General features: G+C 42.9%; 1 protein-coding gene across 1 annotated transcript in view; it reads right to left on the reverse strand.

Annotated features, from left to right (window-relative positions):
• Positions 1 to 665: 665 nt before the first annotated feature.
• The window catches only part of rbm28 (RNA binding motif protein 28), a 30,455-nt gene continuing 13,693 nt past the window's right edge, over positions 666 to 17,427 (reverse strand). The window contains exons 11-19 of the mRNA XM_052034192.1: positions 16,853 to 16,926; positions 15,476 to 15,611; positions 14,164 to 14,228; positions 13,370 to 13,525; positions 11,715 to 11,864; positions 9,321 to 9,395; positions 6,215 to 6,432; positions 3,826 to 3,925; positions 666 to 3,173 (exon numbers count right to left, since the gene is read on the reverse strand). Of these exons, the coding sequence (XP_051890152.1) occupies positions 3,036 to 3,173; positions 3,826 to 3,925; positions 6,215 to 6,432; positions 9,321 to 9,395; positions 11,715 to 11,864; positions 13,370 to 13,525; positions 14,164 to 14,228; positions 15,476 to 15,611; positions 16,853 to 16,926 (1,112 nt within the window). The 3' untranslated portion in view covers positions 666 to 3,035. The remainder of the gene's footprint in view (positions 3,174 to 3,825; positions 3,926 to 6,214; positions 6,433 to 9,320; positions 9,396 to 11,714; positions 11,865 to 13,369; positions 13,526 to 14,163; positions 14,229 to 15,475; positions 15,612 to 16,852; positions 16,927 to 17,427) is intronic.

The raw sequence follows: 17,427 nt of genomic DNA on the forward strand, positions 1-17,427 counted from the left end.
CTGTTAGCAGGCTCAAGGCTCAGCCTTAAAAAGTGAAAGCATGTTCCCAGGGTGGGATTCTGACAGTCTCAGTGTCTCAAAAATCAGGCCAAAGTAAATATAGGCTGGGTCCTTGTCTTGTGCTAGAGGGGGTCTCAATTGAGTAATTTAATAGAAATCAAATCATTAATATAGGTGCTACAACAATTAATTCATTAGTTAGTGGCTGCGTGGGGAGCCCACAATGGTGTAGGTGGGATGTAAATAGGCCACATCATGAACTTAATATGCTTTGAAATGCTTGATTAAAACCAAAAGGTGTGTCCTCCTGCGGTTAGTGAGAAGGGTGCATCACAGGATCCAGCTGCCGCGGGAGTGGCTCCAACTCACTACCCTGTAGGGTGTTGAAGCAACTTTACAAACGTCGGTTTAATTACCTATATTGTTCTCGCATGCAATCCTTCAGCACTCTTTTGGCTGCTGTCCTTAACTCAGAGAATGTCAGTTCTGGGCAACTGTCATCTCCTGTGCCCATTAATCCCACTGTGCCTCATGCAATTCTGGACTTTACTTCCAGCCCTCCTGAGGGGGGATCCTGGAAAATGAATACCTTTCTAACCGCATACCAAGAATCTACGTGCATGTATAAGGCAACTTTCATTGCTTTCAGGTGTCCCAATGTATTTTATAGCTAAGAGTACTTTGAAAGTCATAAATGCCACAGAACCATGAAAATGACCAGCTTATTTATCTTTAAACCAATGTTCAAAGAGAAAGATGATATAGTGATCAGGTAGGGTATAGCATTAAAGCCTTGTTCAAGGATCAAATGAACTGGACAATTAAAAATCATGGAATGAGATAAGGTTACCACGTGGGCAATTGGGTCTGCATTGGTACACTGAAAGAGTTTATCAGTACCACTGTATTTTCCCCAAGTTTCCCTTTTTAGTTATTTTTAAATCTTTCTCCACCTTTTCCAGCTGCATGAAAGAACAATCCTCATCTCACCTCTGGTTCTTTTCCCATTTGGCTTAAAGAGTCAGTTTATATAATTGAGACTTGAGGGAGGAAGAGGTTATTGGGAAAAGGTTACATAAAAATTGACAGTAGGGTAGAGGGGACAGAGAGATAAAGAGCTTAAGGAATTGAAGTGAAAGGTTATAAACTAGTAACGATTAAAGTGAACAGTGAGAGATTCATAAGGTTGTAAGAGCGGGAAGGGTTATAGAGTCAAGGGTAAAATAAGCAATGACCGAGGATTTTTGGAAAGGGCAGCATTTAGCACTTGGAAAGATTATCTATATTCTGGAAAACTTCCTGTGTTTCTGTAATTTAGATGTTTCAGACCAATTACAAAATAGCAAGGCCAAGCACAACAATAAGTGAAAAATGAACAAAGGTGAATTCATCAAAGAGGAAGACGTTTAATCAGCAGTTTCAAAGGGACCCTTCATCTGGACTGATAGAGCGGAGACAGCCAGCATGAAGTGTCTCGACCCGAAATGTCGACTGTCCATTTCCCTCCACTGATGCTACCCAACCCGGTGAATTCCTCCAGCATCTTGTTTGTTGCTCCAGATTCCAGCATCTGCAGTCTCATGTGTCTCCATTTTGCTATTCCACTGTAAGGTCTCTTCAAGGTATGCCCACTTCGAACAAGTTTGCCTTCTATCTTCAACGGGAGTTCTGTGAGACCCTCTCTCACTGTTCCCTCTCTGATTTCTGCTGCTCTCTTGCCACACTCTCACCCAGACTCACTATTCATCTATTCTACTACATGCCAGTTCTTGCACCACCCCTTCCCTTCACCTTTTTATATTGGCTATCTCCCGTTTATCTTTCAGTCCAGATGATGGGCCTCAAACTGAAATGTCAGCAGTCCATTTCCCTCCACAAATACTGCCTGACCCGCTGAGTTCCTCCAGCATCTTGTTTGTTGCTTCAGAGATCTGCAGGCCTCTTGTAAAATTCTAATAACTTGTACACAGAATGAGATTGGACATTTAAGCCATGGTCACATTAAAAGATTTGCAGGTGCACCTTGGGCTATGGGTGACAATCATATTTATGTAGATTAAACTGAAATTGAGCTCATGCAACACAAAGCCAAATCCAACTCCAGGAAGTGTCACTTGCAGGTATAATATATGATGCAAACAGATTTACCTTTAATGGAAGTCCACTACTGTTCCATGGACCCCTTTACAGAGAACACACATACTTCTCAACTTCACACAAGGCTGTCAAGTTTTAGTAAGTGGCATCACATCAAGTTCATTGTTCAATAGCCAGGAGAGCCAAATGAGAAGTAGGAGCCTGATTTTTCCTGGTCCACCCAGGGTAATGAAGAGAACTGTAGCATCCCTCTTAGCACTAGTGTGGGGAGGAGAGGTTTTCATCAGAATATCTTCAAACTAGGACACACAGTAGGGCAATAGAGATTTATACTTTAGTTCAGATGTTCCATTAACAGCATCCAAGCAACTTAAGGAAATACCACAAACCTGTGGATCTGGAATGTCAGAACATTGCTGGTCAGGGGCAAGGACTAAGGCACATTGTAGGACTATTCAACCTAACTTTTTATAGTTCATTTTAAATTTAGCACTTGGGAGTTGCTATTATCCCACTGGTGTTAATGATAAAGCAAAGAGACGAAGTTTCAATTCCCAGAATATCCGTCCTGCACCAATCCTAAATCCAACAGCTAGTTGGTGGAAAGGGGTTCAGATAAACTTCGGCAGTTAGTAAGCTTGAGAGGTGAACATACATGCCATGGACACACACCATGTCAAACCCTTCCGGCACATTGTTTTCCCTTCCACCAGCTGGACTTTAGTCTTCAGCAATATTCAGCAGAAAGGAACAACTCCTTCAACACAGAGCTAATATCTTCCATGAACACCCAGAGAGTCTCGAGTACAACGCTGATGGTCAGCGTGCAGCCAAAGAATAATGTTACTGAGGGGTCCTAAAATTTAGGTATTTAAAGGCATCTTATTCAAGTCTCGTTCAGGATCTACCCCCACATCCAGGGCTTCCTGTCTTTCACTCTAGTCCTGAAACCATTTACTTTTCTTCACAGAGCAGGAGGCTGGGGATGCACCCAGGAGCGTCTTCTTGTACTGCTCAACCAAGGAATTAAATTTCAACTCTTCCTTGTCTTGTTTACTTTTCTTGGTCCCTCGAACCTTTGAAAGATATATAAAAAAAGTTATAAAGAACTGAGATGTACATGCACATAGAAACACTTTACAAGTAATCGTGCTGATTCCTGGGCTAGCTTTCAATCAAGGCCTCCAAAAGTCTTCATTCTCCCTGGGCCAGCCCAAGGAAGCAGGTAGTGCTGACGAGGGAACAGAAGCTGCAGGTTTAGGGGCCATTCTCACCATTCCTCGTAAAAAATTTCCTGGTTCCCGTCCTGAAGGCCCATGCTCAGGTCAGAGTATGACAAACAGTTGGAAGCCCCATCATCCTACCCTCCCAATCTCAATGTCAACAAAATAGCCTGCCTTTATAGGGGACTGCCAACAGCACATCTTGTGGGCTATTTGACTTTGGTAGCTGCTGCAGTCGAGCCAGATGCCATACATTTGCAAAAGAAGCAAGCTCCAGCAGAAGTCACAAGGGAGAGGTAGATTCGGAAGCACGTCTTAATTTAACCTCACACCAATCATCTATCGGTGAGATATTAAAGGGCTAACTGCAGGGTAAAAGAGGTTAGGCAGCTTAATGTGGCCAGGAATTGACTCTGGGCCTTTCATATTCTCTGTTCCTGCCCTAATCTATGGCTCCTCACATCCCTCACAAGCTCCCATCTCTTCCACCGACAACCAGCCTCACCTGCTTTGCAACAGATCCCATCTTCATCCTATTCACCCGGCTCGGCTGTATTGTCACCTTCTTGGGCTTGGATTGTGGCAGCTTTCCTTTATCCCTCAATCTGGAATGAGAAATGATTCAGAGCGTCCAGGTTTATATCAGCTTGCATTCAGAGAGGTTGGGGAAGGTCAATGATATATAGTTTAATGCCATTTTTCAATCCCTCTCGAGAAAGATCATTTGCACCGAACAAACTCTTCCCTGTGCTGAGAGAGACGTGGCTCATCCTGAGCTGGGAGAGCAGTGAACTATCATCTAAAAGACACAGGTACTATCACCACACCCTCATATTTCCACCAAGGAGTGGGGAGGAGGGGTTCTGAATAGCGAACAGGAGGTGCAGGTGTGTCCCTGGCTAAGGTGACAGTGAACTTGGCACGAACTGAGGTCAGAATTTAGTCCCACTTGTTTTAAGAAAGTGACTTAACCTGACCTCAGCTGAGAAATAAGCCTGACACTTCCACCCACCTCACCCAGGGCATGTCACTGCAACATGCTACTTTTAGTCAGACAATATTGTTTAGAGAAACAGGGAGCATGTGGCAGCACCCAGTTTCATCCAAAGAGTTGAAATTAAGCCTCATATTTATTGACTCATCTGCTAATGAAAATCGCTGCTGTCCATCAGCTATTTCTAGGCCCCTCATTACTTCATCAACTTCAGCCGAATCACCCCTAAACTCTACTCATCAAAAAGAAAATAAACCCAGCCTAGTTGATCTTTACTCAGTTAAAATTTCCTAGACCAGAAAGTATTTGCATGAATTCCCTTTGTATCCACTCAAGAGCTATCACATCCTTCCATAAGGTGGTGACCAAAACCACATGCAGGCGGCCCTCCTGCTATGTAGGGTTTGTGTTCCTGGAACACAATCCGTATTGCAAAGCCGCGTCATCTGTGCACGCATCAAGAAACGTGAGTTGAAAGAAAAATTGTTTTGACTTATCCCACATAAATTCAGAGAGAGCAAATTTTATTCCGTATCTCAAGTTTTTGGGTAGTGATTAGTGAATTCTGTAAGGGCAGGTTTCCATTACCCGAATGGCCATAACACAGGGGTCGCCTGTATTTAAAATCACAAACAGCAAATTCAATATCCAACCAATAGCCAAAGGAGTTCTATAAACAGCAATAAGTGAACAGGTAGATAACCTACTTCTGTAATGTTTGGTGGAAAGATAAGAGTTCACTGGGGGGGGACTCAGTTCCTCTCGTTCAACTAGTGTAACGGAACCTTTTGAAAATTACCTTGTTTTCATGCCTCATCTCACTTCCAACAGTGCAACACTCACTCAGCAGTGTCATCCTGGATTACATGCTCACATCTCTGATGGCCTTACCCCCTTGATCGCCTAATTCAGTAATGAGAGTGATACCCACTAAATCATTAAACATATCCCGATCACAGAATTGTAGAACACTTGAGGCACAATAGGCCATACATCCCATTATGTCTGTGCCTGTCATGAAAAAAAACAATCTCACCTTCCGGCACCAGGTCCATAGCCCTACAGGTCACTGATTTCCAACGACACATACAAGTACTTTTTTTTAGTGTAATCAGAGATTCTGCCTCTCCCATTCTTGCAGACCCCTACCACCTTCTATATGAAGAATACTCTAAATCTATACTGTTGAATAAACTCTCAGCTGAGAAGGGAACTCTCCATTCCTTTTATGACCCAAGAAGCATTTTATTCAACCTCAAAATTGTGTTTCCCCATCAAAGGAAACTAATAAAATGCCTTCAATCTTTCTTCAGAGCTGAAATTCACCATCCCCTTTGGATAGTGACTAGATGATCAAAGCTGCATGCTCAGTTCAACAGAACATTTCTCCCCCCTCCCTTCCCTACAACCTCTGTGCTTGGAACATGGGTAACCTTGTGTGTGCAGCTTTTAACTTTGGGAAGGTTAGCTTTTTTTTAAAATGTGCAGCAGCTTTTGTACTCATTTCTAATTATTGTGTACGGTATGCACTTCATGAAGCAGATAAATATTTAAATTCTAGTTTGGGCATGTTGCCCTTCTTTAGTTATTTGTACACCTAACAGAAGAATTCAAACATACGAAGTATCGTTTGATAGGCAGCTAGAGGTCACAGATTTTAAATAATTGGCAAATGAATGAAACAAAAGCATTTTTGTTTTCATACATGGGACTGTATAAGTCTGAAATACACTACTTGAGAAGATGATGGAAGAAAATTCTAAAGGAGCTTTCATAAAATAATTGTATACAAACAACTTGGAGCTAAATTAGACAATGCTTTCAATGCATAAGTACAGATTCAATGACCTCCTCCCGTGCTGTGAGAATACATGGTGCACTCCCTGGGATAAACTCGTACCGTATTTTGGGGCCTCGATGTGATGGCAAAGGCAACACCTTCTTCCGTTTCTTGCCATTGGCCAGTTCCACCTCCTCCACCTCGGGCTTGGTGCAAAATCCAGACCACATTTTCTTGCCTTGTGAGCTGTCCAGGGATTCACGCTGCAGTTGGTGACTTGGAGATTTATTGGGTTTCCTGGACTCAGCTGGAATGCCTGCATTAAGTTTCTGTACCTTCTGTGAAAAGATAACACAGAAATGAATTGCAAAAATCCCATCAAGTGCTAAATTACTTCTTCTAATGGTTCAAGTTTCAGTCAATCAAATTAGTCAGGGTTAGAGCCATCCTTTGAATTTATCTGCATTTCACAGCTCCTGTTCCTGGAGGGGTCAACGAAGCTGCAGCAGTGCAACAGCACACTCCTGTGGTTGGAACTGGAGAGAGCAGCATGTACAGTTAAAAAGGAGTTCCTGCTCAGATTAGCCAATGTCAGGATTCCAGGCATAAATGCTGGCATCTTCAGCTTAAGCAAGAAATATTTTGTATGTATATAGCATTTTATCAAATTTTCAAAATATCTTGAAACACATCACAATTCAAAATAAGTCATTTTATCATTTAACCCACAGAATCAGTTGTTTTGCTAAGGTAGTAAGCTCAGGCTGGTGGATGACTTGCTTCCATTCTAGCTCTTAGTTGGCCAATGTTGGACCTACAGACTCTGTCACAGAAGGACCAGGCGAAGCTTGACAGTGAGCGCCAAATGGAAGATGGTGAGTTCCTTCTACAATTTATGTTGGGCTTGTGTATATTAATGAATGTTTCTCAATGCCATTCCAAATGCTCCTTCTCCATTTTGAAAATTCATAGGCCTGGGATTCCCGTTTTTCCATCTTAAATAGTTTTCTAATCTATTGTCACGACAGAGTTCGGAGTAGCTCTGTTTGAGAAATCCGGTGTTGGATATGCCAATGGTGTTGCCCAACTGACTGTAAATTAGGGCTTCAGCACTGAAAATGGCTTTCTCATTCTGCCAGTGAATCTGTAGGATTTTACAGAGACAACATTGGATGTATCTCCTTAGTGTTTTGAATTGTCTGCTGTAGGTTGTCTATGGCTCTGAGTGAAAGCATGTGCCACCAAGCTAAAGGACATGTTCCATCCTGCTGCTATTAGACTACTGAACTGTTCCCTAGTACAATAAGATGGACTCTTGACTTCACAATCTACCTCACTATGACCTTGCGCCTTATTGCCTACCTGCACTTTCTCTGTAGCTGTGACACTTTATTCTGCATTTTGTATTGTTTTACCTTGTACTACCTCAATGCACTGTGTAATGAACTGATCTGTACGAATGGTATACAAGACAAGTTTTTCACTGTATCTCAGTACAAGTGACAATAATAAACCAATACCAATTCAGGAAAGTAGGATCCCAGTACAACATGAGGTCTCTACTGGGTTGGAGCTCTTAACCTATAAACACTCCTTTCCAGAGACTGTCCAAGGGGATGGTGGATATTTATCTTTATTGAAATGTGTGATATGAGAAGCAGTCCATGTTTTCTTGGGTCCTGGAGTGGACCTTCATTGTTAGGATGTGGGGTGGTACTGTGGGTGGAGGTTGGTAGAGGATCTCTGTTTTGCAGATACTAGGTGCAAGATTCATTCTCTTGTAAGTTTCAGTGAATGTACTGATAATGACTCAGAACTCAGTCTCTGAACATGCCCACACACAAGCATTGGCAATATACTCAATGGCTTAAGTTAGGGTGATGGTTCTTTAGTGGAAATGATATTGACTGAACAGCTTCTCATTTGTCCTGCAGATTAACTCCACTCCACCAGACAACTTGTTGGAGGGAGGGTACATCACAGCAGTGGGAAAGCTTGAGTAAAGTGTTGGGGCATTGATTTAGCTTTGCTTGACACCTGCCTGTACAGAGAAGGGACTGCTGTGGATTCGCTGGTTAAGATCACAAATTGAATGTCATCATGTAGCAGACACAAGATAGAGACAACTTTCTGCAGGAAGCCAAACCTAAGAAGGATGCTCTATAGCCCCTCTTGAATGGTGGAGTCAAAGATTCTTGTAAGATCAAAGGCCATGTTGGCTGCTGCTCCCTGCATTTCTCTTGCTCACAAATGGTGAAAATCATGTCCAATGTGCCTCTAGACAGAAGGAATCTACTTTGCATTTAGCAGAGCACAGATACATGAACACTAGGAGAAGGTGGCTGAGGACCATTCAAGCAATGACAGAAGTTCCCACAGCAATTCCTTTCAATTGGATTTGACGCCTTTCTTGGTAATAATCAAAACATCCCTGCGGTTCCCCTGGCAAGTCCTCCTATTCCCAGATGTTGGCGATGCAGTAATGAAGTTGTGACAGAAGTACCTCTCTCCCAAACAGTTACAAGAACGGTGGTGCTCCGATACCCACACCCAGATTAATGGCATGCCCAGACACAGTGGGGTGAATAGCCCCTTGACACCCAGCTACAGGATGTGAATGACCCTCTAATGGCCATCAAAACTGCCCCTGAAGACACAATTTCAATGATCCCAAACAACCAGTTACAGAAGAATCCATGGTCCCCAGACACTGAGGTGCAGGGAGATCAATGCTACCTCCTCTGCTCCCAGGCACCAAGCCTTAGGAAATGGGTACCATTCCCCATATACCTACTACAAGGGTATCATGTGCCCTCCCCTAGACACCCAGTCACAAGGCACTCAGTGTTTACACCCAATGCCCTGTCATAGGGGGATGTACCTACTCAGACAAACAGTCAAAGGGGAATGTGACCACTTTGCTAGCCCCCAACCTCCACTGCCCCCAATCTCCACCTCACCCCCACCATCTCCCACCCAGCTACAAGATTATCATTTCTTTCACCTAGAGATATCAGCGTGCATCTCAGAAACCTAGCTGCAGAGCATACGAACCAAAAGGGTCTCTGATAGGTCAAATTCCTTCATTCGCTATAACAAATCTTCAAAACCGTTAGCATTCTCTACATATCAAAATTAAACCATTGAACCTCAAATGGAATGTTGGATATAACCCCTGGCTGTGCCCTCTGGCTCGGGTTAATCATGTCCTGGATCGAGCCCTTACCAGACTGTTTTGTGCTCGCATCTCTTTGACCTTCAGCTTCCTGCGATCCTCCAATGAGAATTCCACAATTGGTCTCTGTTCCAGGGGAAGAAAGGAAAGCAGAAAGAATCAGGTTACAGATTCTGCACAGATTCAGTATTAAAGCACCAGACTTGCAAGGGGTCACTGAGGTATCTTGGTGTCAGTTAATGGATCCCTTAAGTCAAATATGTTGGCAGAATATAGTCTTAATGGTAAGACTCTTGACAGTGTGGAGGATCAGAGGGATCTTGGGGTCCGAGTCCATAGGACGCTCAAAGTGGCGGCGCAGGTTGACTCTGTGGTTAAGGAGGCATATGGTGTATTGTCCTTCATCAATCGGGGAATTGAATTTAGGAGCCGTGAGGTATTGTTGCAGCTATATAGGTCCCTGGTCAGACCCCACTTGGAGTATTGTGCTCAGTTCTGGTTGCCTCACTACAGGAAAGATGTGGAAGCCATAGAGAGGGTACAGAGGAGATTTACAAGGATGCTGCCTGGAAGGTGGAGCATGCCTTATGAAAGCAGGTTGAGGGAACTTGGCCTTTTCTCCTTGGAGAGATGGGGGATGAGGGGGGACCTGATTGACGTGTATAAGATGATGAGAGGTATTGATAGGGTAGATAGTCAGAGGTTTTTCCCCAGGGCTGAATTGGTGGCCACAAGAGGACATAGGTTTAAGGTGCTGGGGAGTAGATATAGAGGAGATGTCAGGGGTAAGTTTTTTTTAATCAGAGTGGTGACTGCGTGGAATGGGCTGCCAGAAATGGTGGTGGAGGCTGATACGATAGGGTCTTTCAAGAGACTGTTAGATAGGTATATGGAACTGAGTAAAATAGAGGGCTATGGGTAAGCCTAGTAATTTCTACGGTAGGGACATGTTCGGCACAGCTTTGTGGGCCGAAGGGCCTGAATTGTGCTGTAATTGTTCTATGTTCTATATCCCTGTTCCACAGTGCCCAGGAAGTTCTATGTTGCCAGCAAAATATCAGGCATGGAGTGAATGCAAACTTAAGTACAGAAAATATTTTAGTTTTTCATTTAAAGTGTGAGCTTTAAGTCTCCCGTTCCCCTCGCTTAATTCATAGTTGTTCTGCCTGTGAAGCATGGTGGCACCCCTTTCTTTCTCTCTATTGGGCTGATATCATATGATCTTACAGCACTGAAAAATGTAATTCAACACATTATATTTGCTTGGCTCTTCAAACAGACCTCAATCTAGGTTGCTCCCCAGCTTCCTTTGCTTCTAGTCTTGCAAATTAGTCCTCTTCGTGAAAGTTCCTAAGGAATCTTCTTCCACCAACCTTTCAACTAATATGTAACAATCTCTAAATTAAAACATTTCCCCTTGTTTCCCCTCAGATTTTGTGTCAATTGTTTTGAATCCATGACCAGTGATTTCCAAATCCTTTGCCAGGGAAAACAGCTTCTCCACAATTGATCTTTACAAAAAACCCTCATAATGAGGATGAGGAACATTAATGTCACTGCTCTCAGAAGTCACTGGATAGTAATTAGGAATGAAAATCCAGGCTAACATTACATAATGCAGATGAGATGGAGGACAGAATCCTCAGTCCCACTGGTCCATGCCCCTCAGCACACCACCACCAGGGTAAACCAAGTTACACATTTCACAAGTTCTTCCAAACTTCCTCACACTGAGATAAAGTTAGCACCTCTGCTCTGCAAGGAACAAGTCACTCCAGAGCTATGCACTTTATCAGCCAAAGATCTGCTTGCAAACAGGACCCCTGCAGGATATCAGAAGGCTGCAGAGCTGACTGTCCATTTCCCTCCACAGATGAGCTCCTCAAGCGGCTCGTTATTTGCTGCAGAGCCGAAGCTGAGAATTTATTTCCTCATTGCTATGATTGGACTTAATGGTAGCAATGAGGAATTTTAACTGTATAGCACTTCCCACATCTGCCCAATATCAATGGAGTGCCTCTTCTGTGGCCAAATGCAGCCCCTTGGAAACACTAGCGCTGACTGCTAATTGCTGTGGGGAATAGGTGAAGCACTGGAGGATACATGGGATTGACCACTGGAGAAATGGCAATATTTCTTTGTTGTGCGCTTGATAGAAACTGAGATTTTGACCAAAATCAATCTTGTCCAAATCCATTTTACAATTAGTAAAGACTTGCATGCTGCCAATCTGTGTTACATCTAAACACATGTCCAGGACATTGAGGCAAACAGCTCCTGCACTGCCCAAACCAGAGTACAGAAAGCTTTCAGGTTCTATATCCCATTTGCATCCCTGGACCAAAGCCTGGATCTAGAATACTGGCTGAAACCTAACGCCACCTCTGCCCCAAATGCCTTATCAATCCAAGTTGTGACAGTCACACCAAACTGGGCTTCACTCACTTTCTCTGGCCCAAAGAGTTCTGGGTTATTGTTCAGGTAGCGCAGAGTTGCCAGGGAATGGCTGTGCTCCATAAATTCTACAAATCCGTAGCCCAGAGACTGCCCATCCTTTTTTGTTTTTGCCGTCTTCAGGTCCCGCATTATGCGACACTGAAGGAAAAATAGAGGAAAATGTCATTAGCCTGTGAAACAAGTTGAAGGGCACTTCATGATGTTAAAGGTCCTATGTTAAATAATAGTTGTCACCCCAAACTGCACAAATAAAACAATTGACCATCCGATTCGAGAACTAAAGATTTACATTGTCCCTTTCATCATTATGATTGTGCTACATAATCACTATTCACTTACAGCAATACCACACCTATTGTCCATTCCTAATTGCCTGCAAAATTCTGATTCTGAACCACAAAGTAATAAAGTCGCCAGTAATTCTCAATGACTTGCTGTTACTAATTTTGATGCCACACTGAATGAAATGCCAGTTTACATAAGTTACTGGTCAATAGCTACCTTCAAAATATAACAACAGTAGCGCCACAGAGTGCTCTGTAGAGAAACTTAGACTTTCTCCTGTTGGATGCAGTCATTGCCTCACACTTGCACAGCACAAATATTTACCTGCAACTTAAAAGCCCAAATCTTCATGCTGCCTAATTCCTGCACATAAGAACTATTTCATTTCTTGAGGTATCATTCTGGAATCAAGAGCAGCCTGCCACACTCCTGCAGTAATAGCCTTCCACCCAGTGACTGGCCTCCACAACCACAGTCATTTTCCTGTGCTTGGTATGCCTTCAACCAGTGAAGGCTTTTCCCACTGACTCAGTTTTACTATGGCTCCTTGATGCCACTCAATCAAATGCTGCTTTGAGGTTATGGGCGGTCATGTTCACCTCACCTCTGGAATTCAACTCCTTTGTCCTTATCTGAAAGAGAATAAGGAGCTGGGCATTTCTGGCAGGACCCAAACCAACCATAACCTCTTCACCTATGGTTAAGTACTGATCGACAGCACTGTTGATAAGTTCCTCCATCACTTTGCTGATATTCAAGAATAGGCTGATTGGATGGCAACAAGCTAGATTGGATTTGCCTTTCTGTGGACAGGTCATCTTGCCTGTCTGTTTGTCAAGGAGGTGCGAGTGTTGCAACTGTACTAAAATGACTTATTTAGAAAAACAGCTTGCTCTAGAATACAATTCTCTAATTCAATAGATGTTGCTGTAGACTATTGCCTTTGCTGTTTCCAGTGTCCTCAGCTACCTCTTGACATCATATGGAATGAATCAGATTGGTTAAAGATCAGGTTCTGTGATGGTAAGGCACCTCAGGTTTGGTGAAGATGGATCATCCACTCAGCTCTTCTGGCTGAAGTTGCTTGCATAGAGCATGTTGTGATTATCGTGTACTTGAATACAGCTGCCAGCTTTTGAAATAAGTGTTTCAAAGTATTTTATTGACACTTAATAAAGTTAACTATTCAAATATTCAACAAGACCACTGCCCCAAGTAGTAGTACTGCATAGAACAGAATGTTGGTCTGCAGTCACAGCCTCCCTTTGGCAAGTTTCCTCTCCCATAAAAGGTAGGTCCTCATGTCTGTGCATCCCTCCTTCCACAACACCACTAACGTAACCACCACTAGCTCTTACCTCCTTTATCCGTGCTTCCTTTGTACCAACGGCCTGTAAACAAAGTTTCCGAAGCTGCTTGTCAGTCACTGACTTCGGAATGTTGTGGATGCACAGTCTTGTTGGTGAGACAAAGATATTCACATCCTTCAGCTTGTGCCGCTTCAGCTCCTCGAACTAAACACAAAACAAGTGTGGGGTCAGTCTTGCGTCAAACTTGTGCCTGTTTCACTGAACAAGAACAGTTATTCATGGAGGAGGTCAGAAAAGAGCTGTGTTTATAAGCAGCACTGCAGGTACTGGAGCTACCACATACGCCTTACTTTCTCTGTTAGTCCACTATTTATCCAGCTCCCTCCTGAATTGGCTGAGCTGTTCCCTCCTTCACTGAGTCTGCTATACACACTCTCAGCATGAAGCCAATAAACCTGGACTTAGATACAAGAGATTCTGCAGATGCTGGAATCTGGAGCAACACTATTTATTTCCCTCCATTGATGCTGCCTGACCTGCTGAGTTCCTCCATCTTTTTGTGTGTATTACACATAAAACTTACTTGTTCAACTTTTATCTTCTTAGTGAACCCAATGGGTATGCTATGCTCATTGAGTAGATGGTCCCCAATACAGTGGGATACGACATTCTGTAAATGCCTTTTCCTGCTCTAAGCCATGCTAAGAATCCTGCTTGAAAGCATTCTCTCAATCTCCAGAAAAAGGCAGTGGGTGCGAAAAGGAGAAAAATTAGGGTACAGTAATTACGTTTGTATGGAGGATTTAATTCAACCTATAGTGAAGGATGATAAAATAGCTCACCCGCATTCTCTTGGTCATGTCTGAGGCACTCATACCCTCTGCAGATTTCATTCCAGCTCGAATTACTGAAAAGAACAAAGAGTAAGCTTCTTAAATCCCATTACATCATAAGTGGGATGGACAAAATCAGAAGCCACAGTCATATGCGTTAGAGGTCTTTTCCCAGATTGTGCCAAAACAGATAATCTTTTCTCTAATCGTTTCAACACTTTTTGTTCTCAAATGAGCATTTAATCAAAATCATTAAGCTGCAAGAGCAATGCATTCTGATTCTGATATCAGATTGCTTAAGAATTCCATTCCATCCCTGCCAACACTGTTAAATGCAATTTTCAGGATGCATACTGGTCAGAGTTATGTAGCATGGAAACAGGCCCTTCGGCCCAATCCCTCCAAGCAGACCAATGTGGCTTCCTGAGCTCATCTCATTTGCCTGCATTGTGCTCCAATCCTTCTGAACTTTTCCTTCCCATGAAACTGTTCAAATGCCTTTTAAACATTGTAATTGTACCCACCTCTACCACTTCCTTTGGCAGCTCGTTCCATATATCCACCATCCTATGTGTGAAAAGCTTGCCCATTGGGACTCTTTAAGTCTTTCCCCTCCCATTTTAAACCTCTGTCCACCAGTTTTAGACACCCCTACCCTAGGGAAAAGACTATGACCATCCACCTTACCCAAGCCACTCTTGACTACCTCTATAAGGTCACAAGATCCAGCAGCCTCCTTAGCTCCAGGGAAAATAATCCCAGTCTATCCAGCCTCTCCTCATAACTCAAGCCTTGCAGTCCCTGCAACATTGTTGTGTCAGCACCAGGGAAATTCTAGCTCTTAAAGAAAGGACTTGAAATTATTCAGCAGCTTTCTAAACCTTTGAATGCTAAAAGATATTCTGCAGTCAATGAAGATTTTTTAAAACATAGTCACTGTTGCTATATAGTACCTACCAGAATTTCCCAAACAACTTGATAAAAGCTAGATATTCACTAATGCTGGTCAGGAAATAAACATTGATCTGGAGAATTGCGATCATCTTTGAAATAGTTTCAGGGGATCTTTCCTACCCATCTAAGGGAGCAGACAAGTTCTCAGTTTAATTTTACATCCAAAAGAGCACTCTCTCAGAGCTACACCGAGGCCATCAGCTCTGACTCAGGCTTCTGGTGATGGATTTGAGTCCCCATAACCTTGGGTTTCAGAAGTGAGAATCATGCTCCCGAGGTATGGCTGGCATCATAACGGACCTTGTTTAGATGATGCACGGATTGTGCAGTGGAATCCCACTAACTAACCCCTTCGCAGGATACTTACAGCCCTCTCGAGCCAGGTACAAGTTACGAGTTCCAGATGGTTTGTCTGACTTCTTCCGGCGCAATTTCTTGGCCTCCTCACGACTGACTGCAATGGTCACGTGGAGCTTCCGCCCATCCAGCCTGAGACCTCCACTCTGAAAACCAAACACATCTAGTCTGTCAGATGTCCATCAGCATAACCAAAGAAAATGTACAGTAAAATATGACCTGGGTCACACTAATAGACACAATCCACTTAACACTCAAGAATTCAATGAGGTAGTTAAAGGGATAAACAAAATAGAAGGTTCTAGAAGATTACAAGCAGGGATAGAGTCTAGGAAGCAATCTCAAATGAGGGATTAGAAATTCTCTTCCATTGATGGAGATGTGGAGAACGACATAGGGTAGAGTGCAAAATATGCTTCAGGTGGGGCAGGACAAGGTCACCAAATGAAGATGATGATTTTGGGCTGCTTCACTAAGGTTCAACATTGGAAGAATAAAAGCAATTGATGACCATGACTGTGAAAGAGGAAGGAGGTAGAGCTGAGCTGCATTTGGTGCGGGAAGTATCTTGGATGAGGTACAGGCAACTAGTACATCATTTCTACATTGTGAATAACATGAAGTGGTAATTAGCAGGTCACACTCAATGGTCATGTCCCTTAAACCACTTAGCATACAGTGGTGTTGCCGTGGTTAAGTTGCAGGACTAGTAAGCTAGAGGCCTGGACTAACAATTCAGAGAGCCAAATGCAAATTCCACCACAGAAGCTGAAGTTAATAATCTGAATTAAAAACAAAAACAACTCGTAATGACCACAAAAACCCATTTGGTACACTAATGTCCTTCAGAGGAAGAAAGCTGTCATCCTTCCAACTGGCCTATCTGTGACTCCAGACACACAGCAAGTTAAAAAAAATTCCTTGAAATGGCCTAACCACTTTATTCACGGGTAAAGAAGGGTTACCAATGAATGCCAGACTTGCCAGTGATGCTCTCAGCCAACAAGTGAATAAAAAAAATAAAAACATATGTACTCAGTCCCCCAAGTACATCTCCTATTCATTGTCTCATCAATGGAATTATTATAGTTGAGTGGAATGTGCCTGCTGCTTCCTTATCAAATTGCTCAAAACTAAAGCATGACTGCGCCCTACTATGCAGGACATCACCAATGAATGAGAAAAAGATCTTATGAATCAAATGTTAGGAATCAAACAATGAGTTCTTGTTTTAAAGACCATTAAAGGGTGGAGGAACAGAAGAATGACAGAGGTACAGCAATCCACAACCACCTTGGAAGATAAGACAGAATCAGAGATGACATAATGATCAATAATTTGGATTGGGAGAGTGCCATACGCGTGCAGGTAAACACACGTTCCTCACCTCACACTGGTTGTCTGCTGCCTCCACACACTTCTGTGCTGATTCTTTTGCCACAAACTGGGCAAAGGCACAACCTGCAACAAGTTAAAATCAAGCATTTGTGAGAAATAAAAAACAATTCAATTTTGCTCTTCCATATTTCCTTATAGAGGTGGCCATTTCAGCCCATCCAGTCAATGCCAGCTCACAGAGTGCTTCCGGTCTGGTTTTATGCTTCTCATCAGTTTTCATATTCTTTTCTTTACTAATTTTTTGGTCCTCCTTTGTTGAGGTCTAAAATGTTCTCAATCCCCAGGCTTATTGTTATTTCCAGCAATTTTATAGGGCTCTTCCTTGGATATAATACTATTTTTAATTTCTCCCCTCAGCCATGGATGGAACTCTTTTCTTGCTGTGATTTTTGTGCCTGATAGGAATACTTTACGCAAACCATGCATTACTTCTTTAAATGTGAACCATTTACCTTTGCCATACATCACCAGCATCACACTTTTTAATAGTTTCACAATCAACCACAGCCAACTTGCCCCTCACATCTCTATAATTTCATTTGTTTGTATTTTAAGATCCTCGTT

This window comes from Pristis pectinata, chromosome 19 (genome assembly GCF_009764475.1).
Source record: "Pristis pectinata isolate sPriPec2 chromosome 19, sPriPec2.1.pri, whole genome shotgun sequence".
NCBI lineage: Eukaryota > Metazoa > Chordata > Chondrichthyes > Rhinopristiformes > Pristidae > Pristis > Pristis pectinata.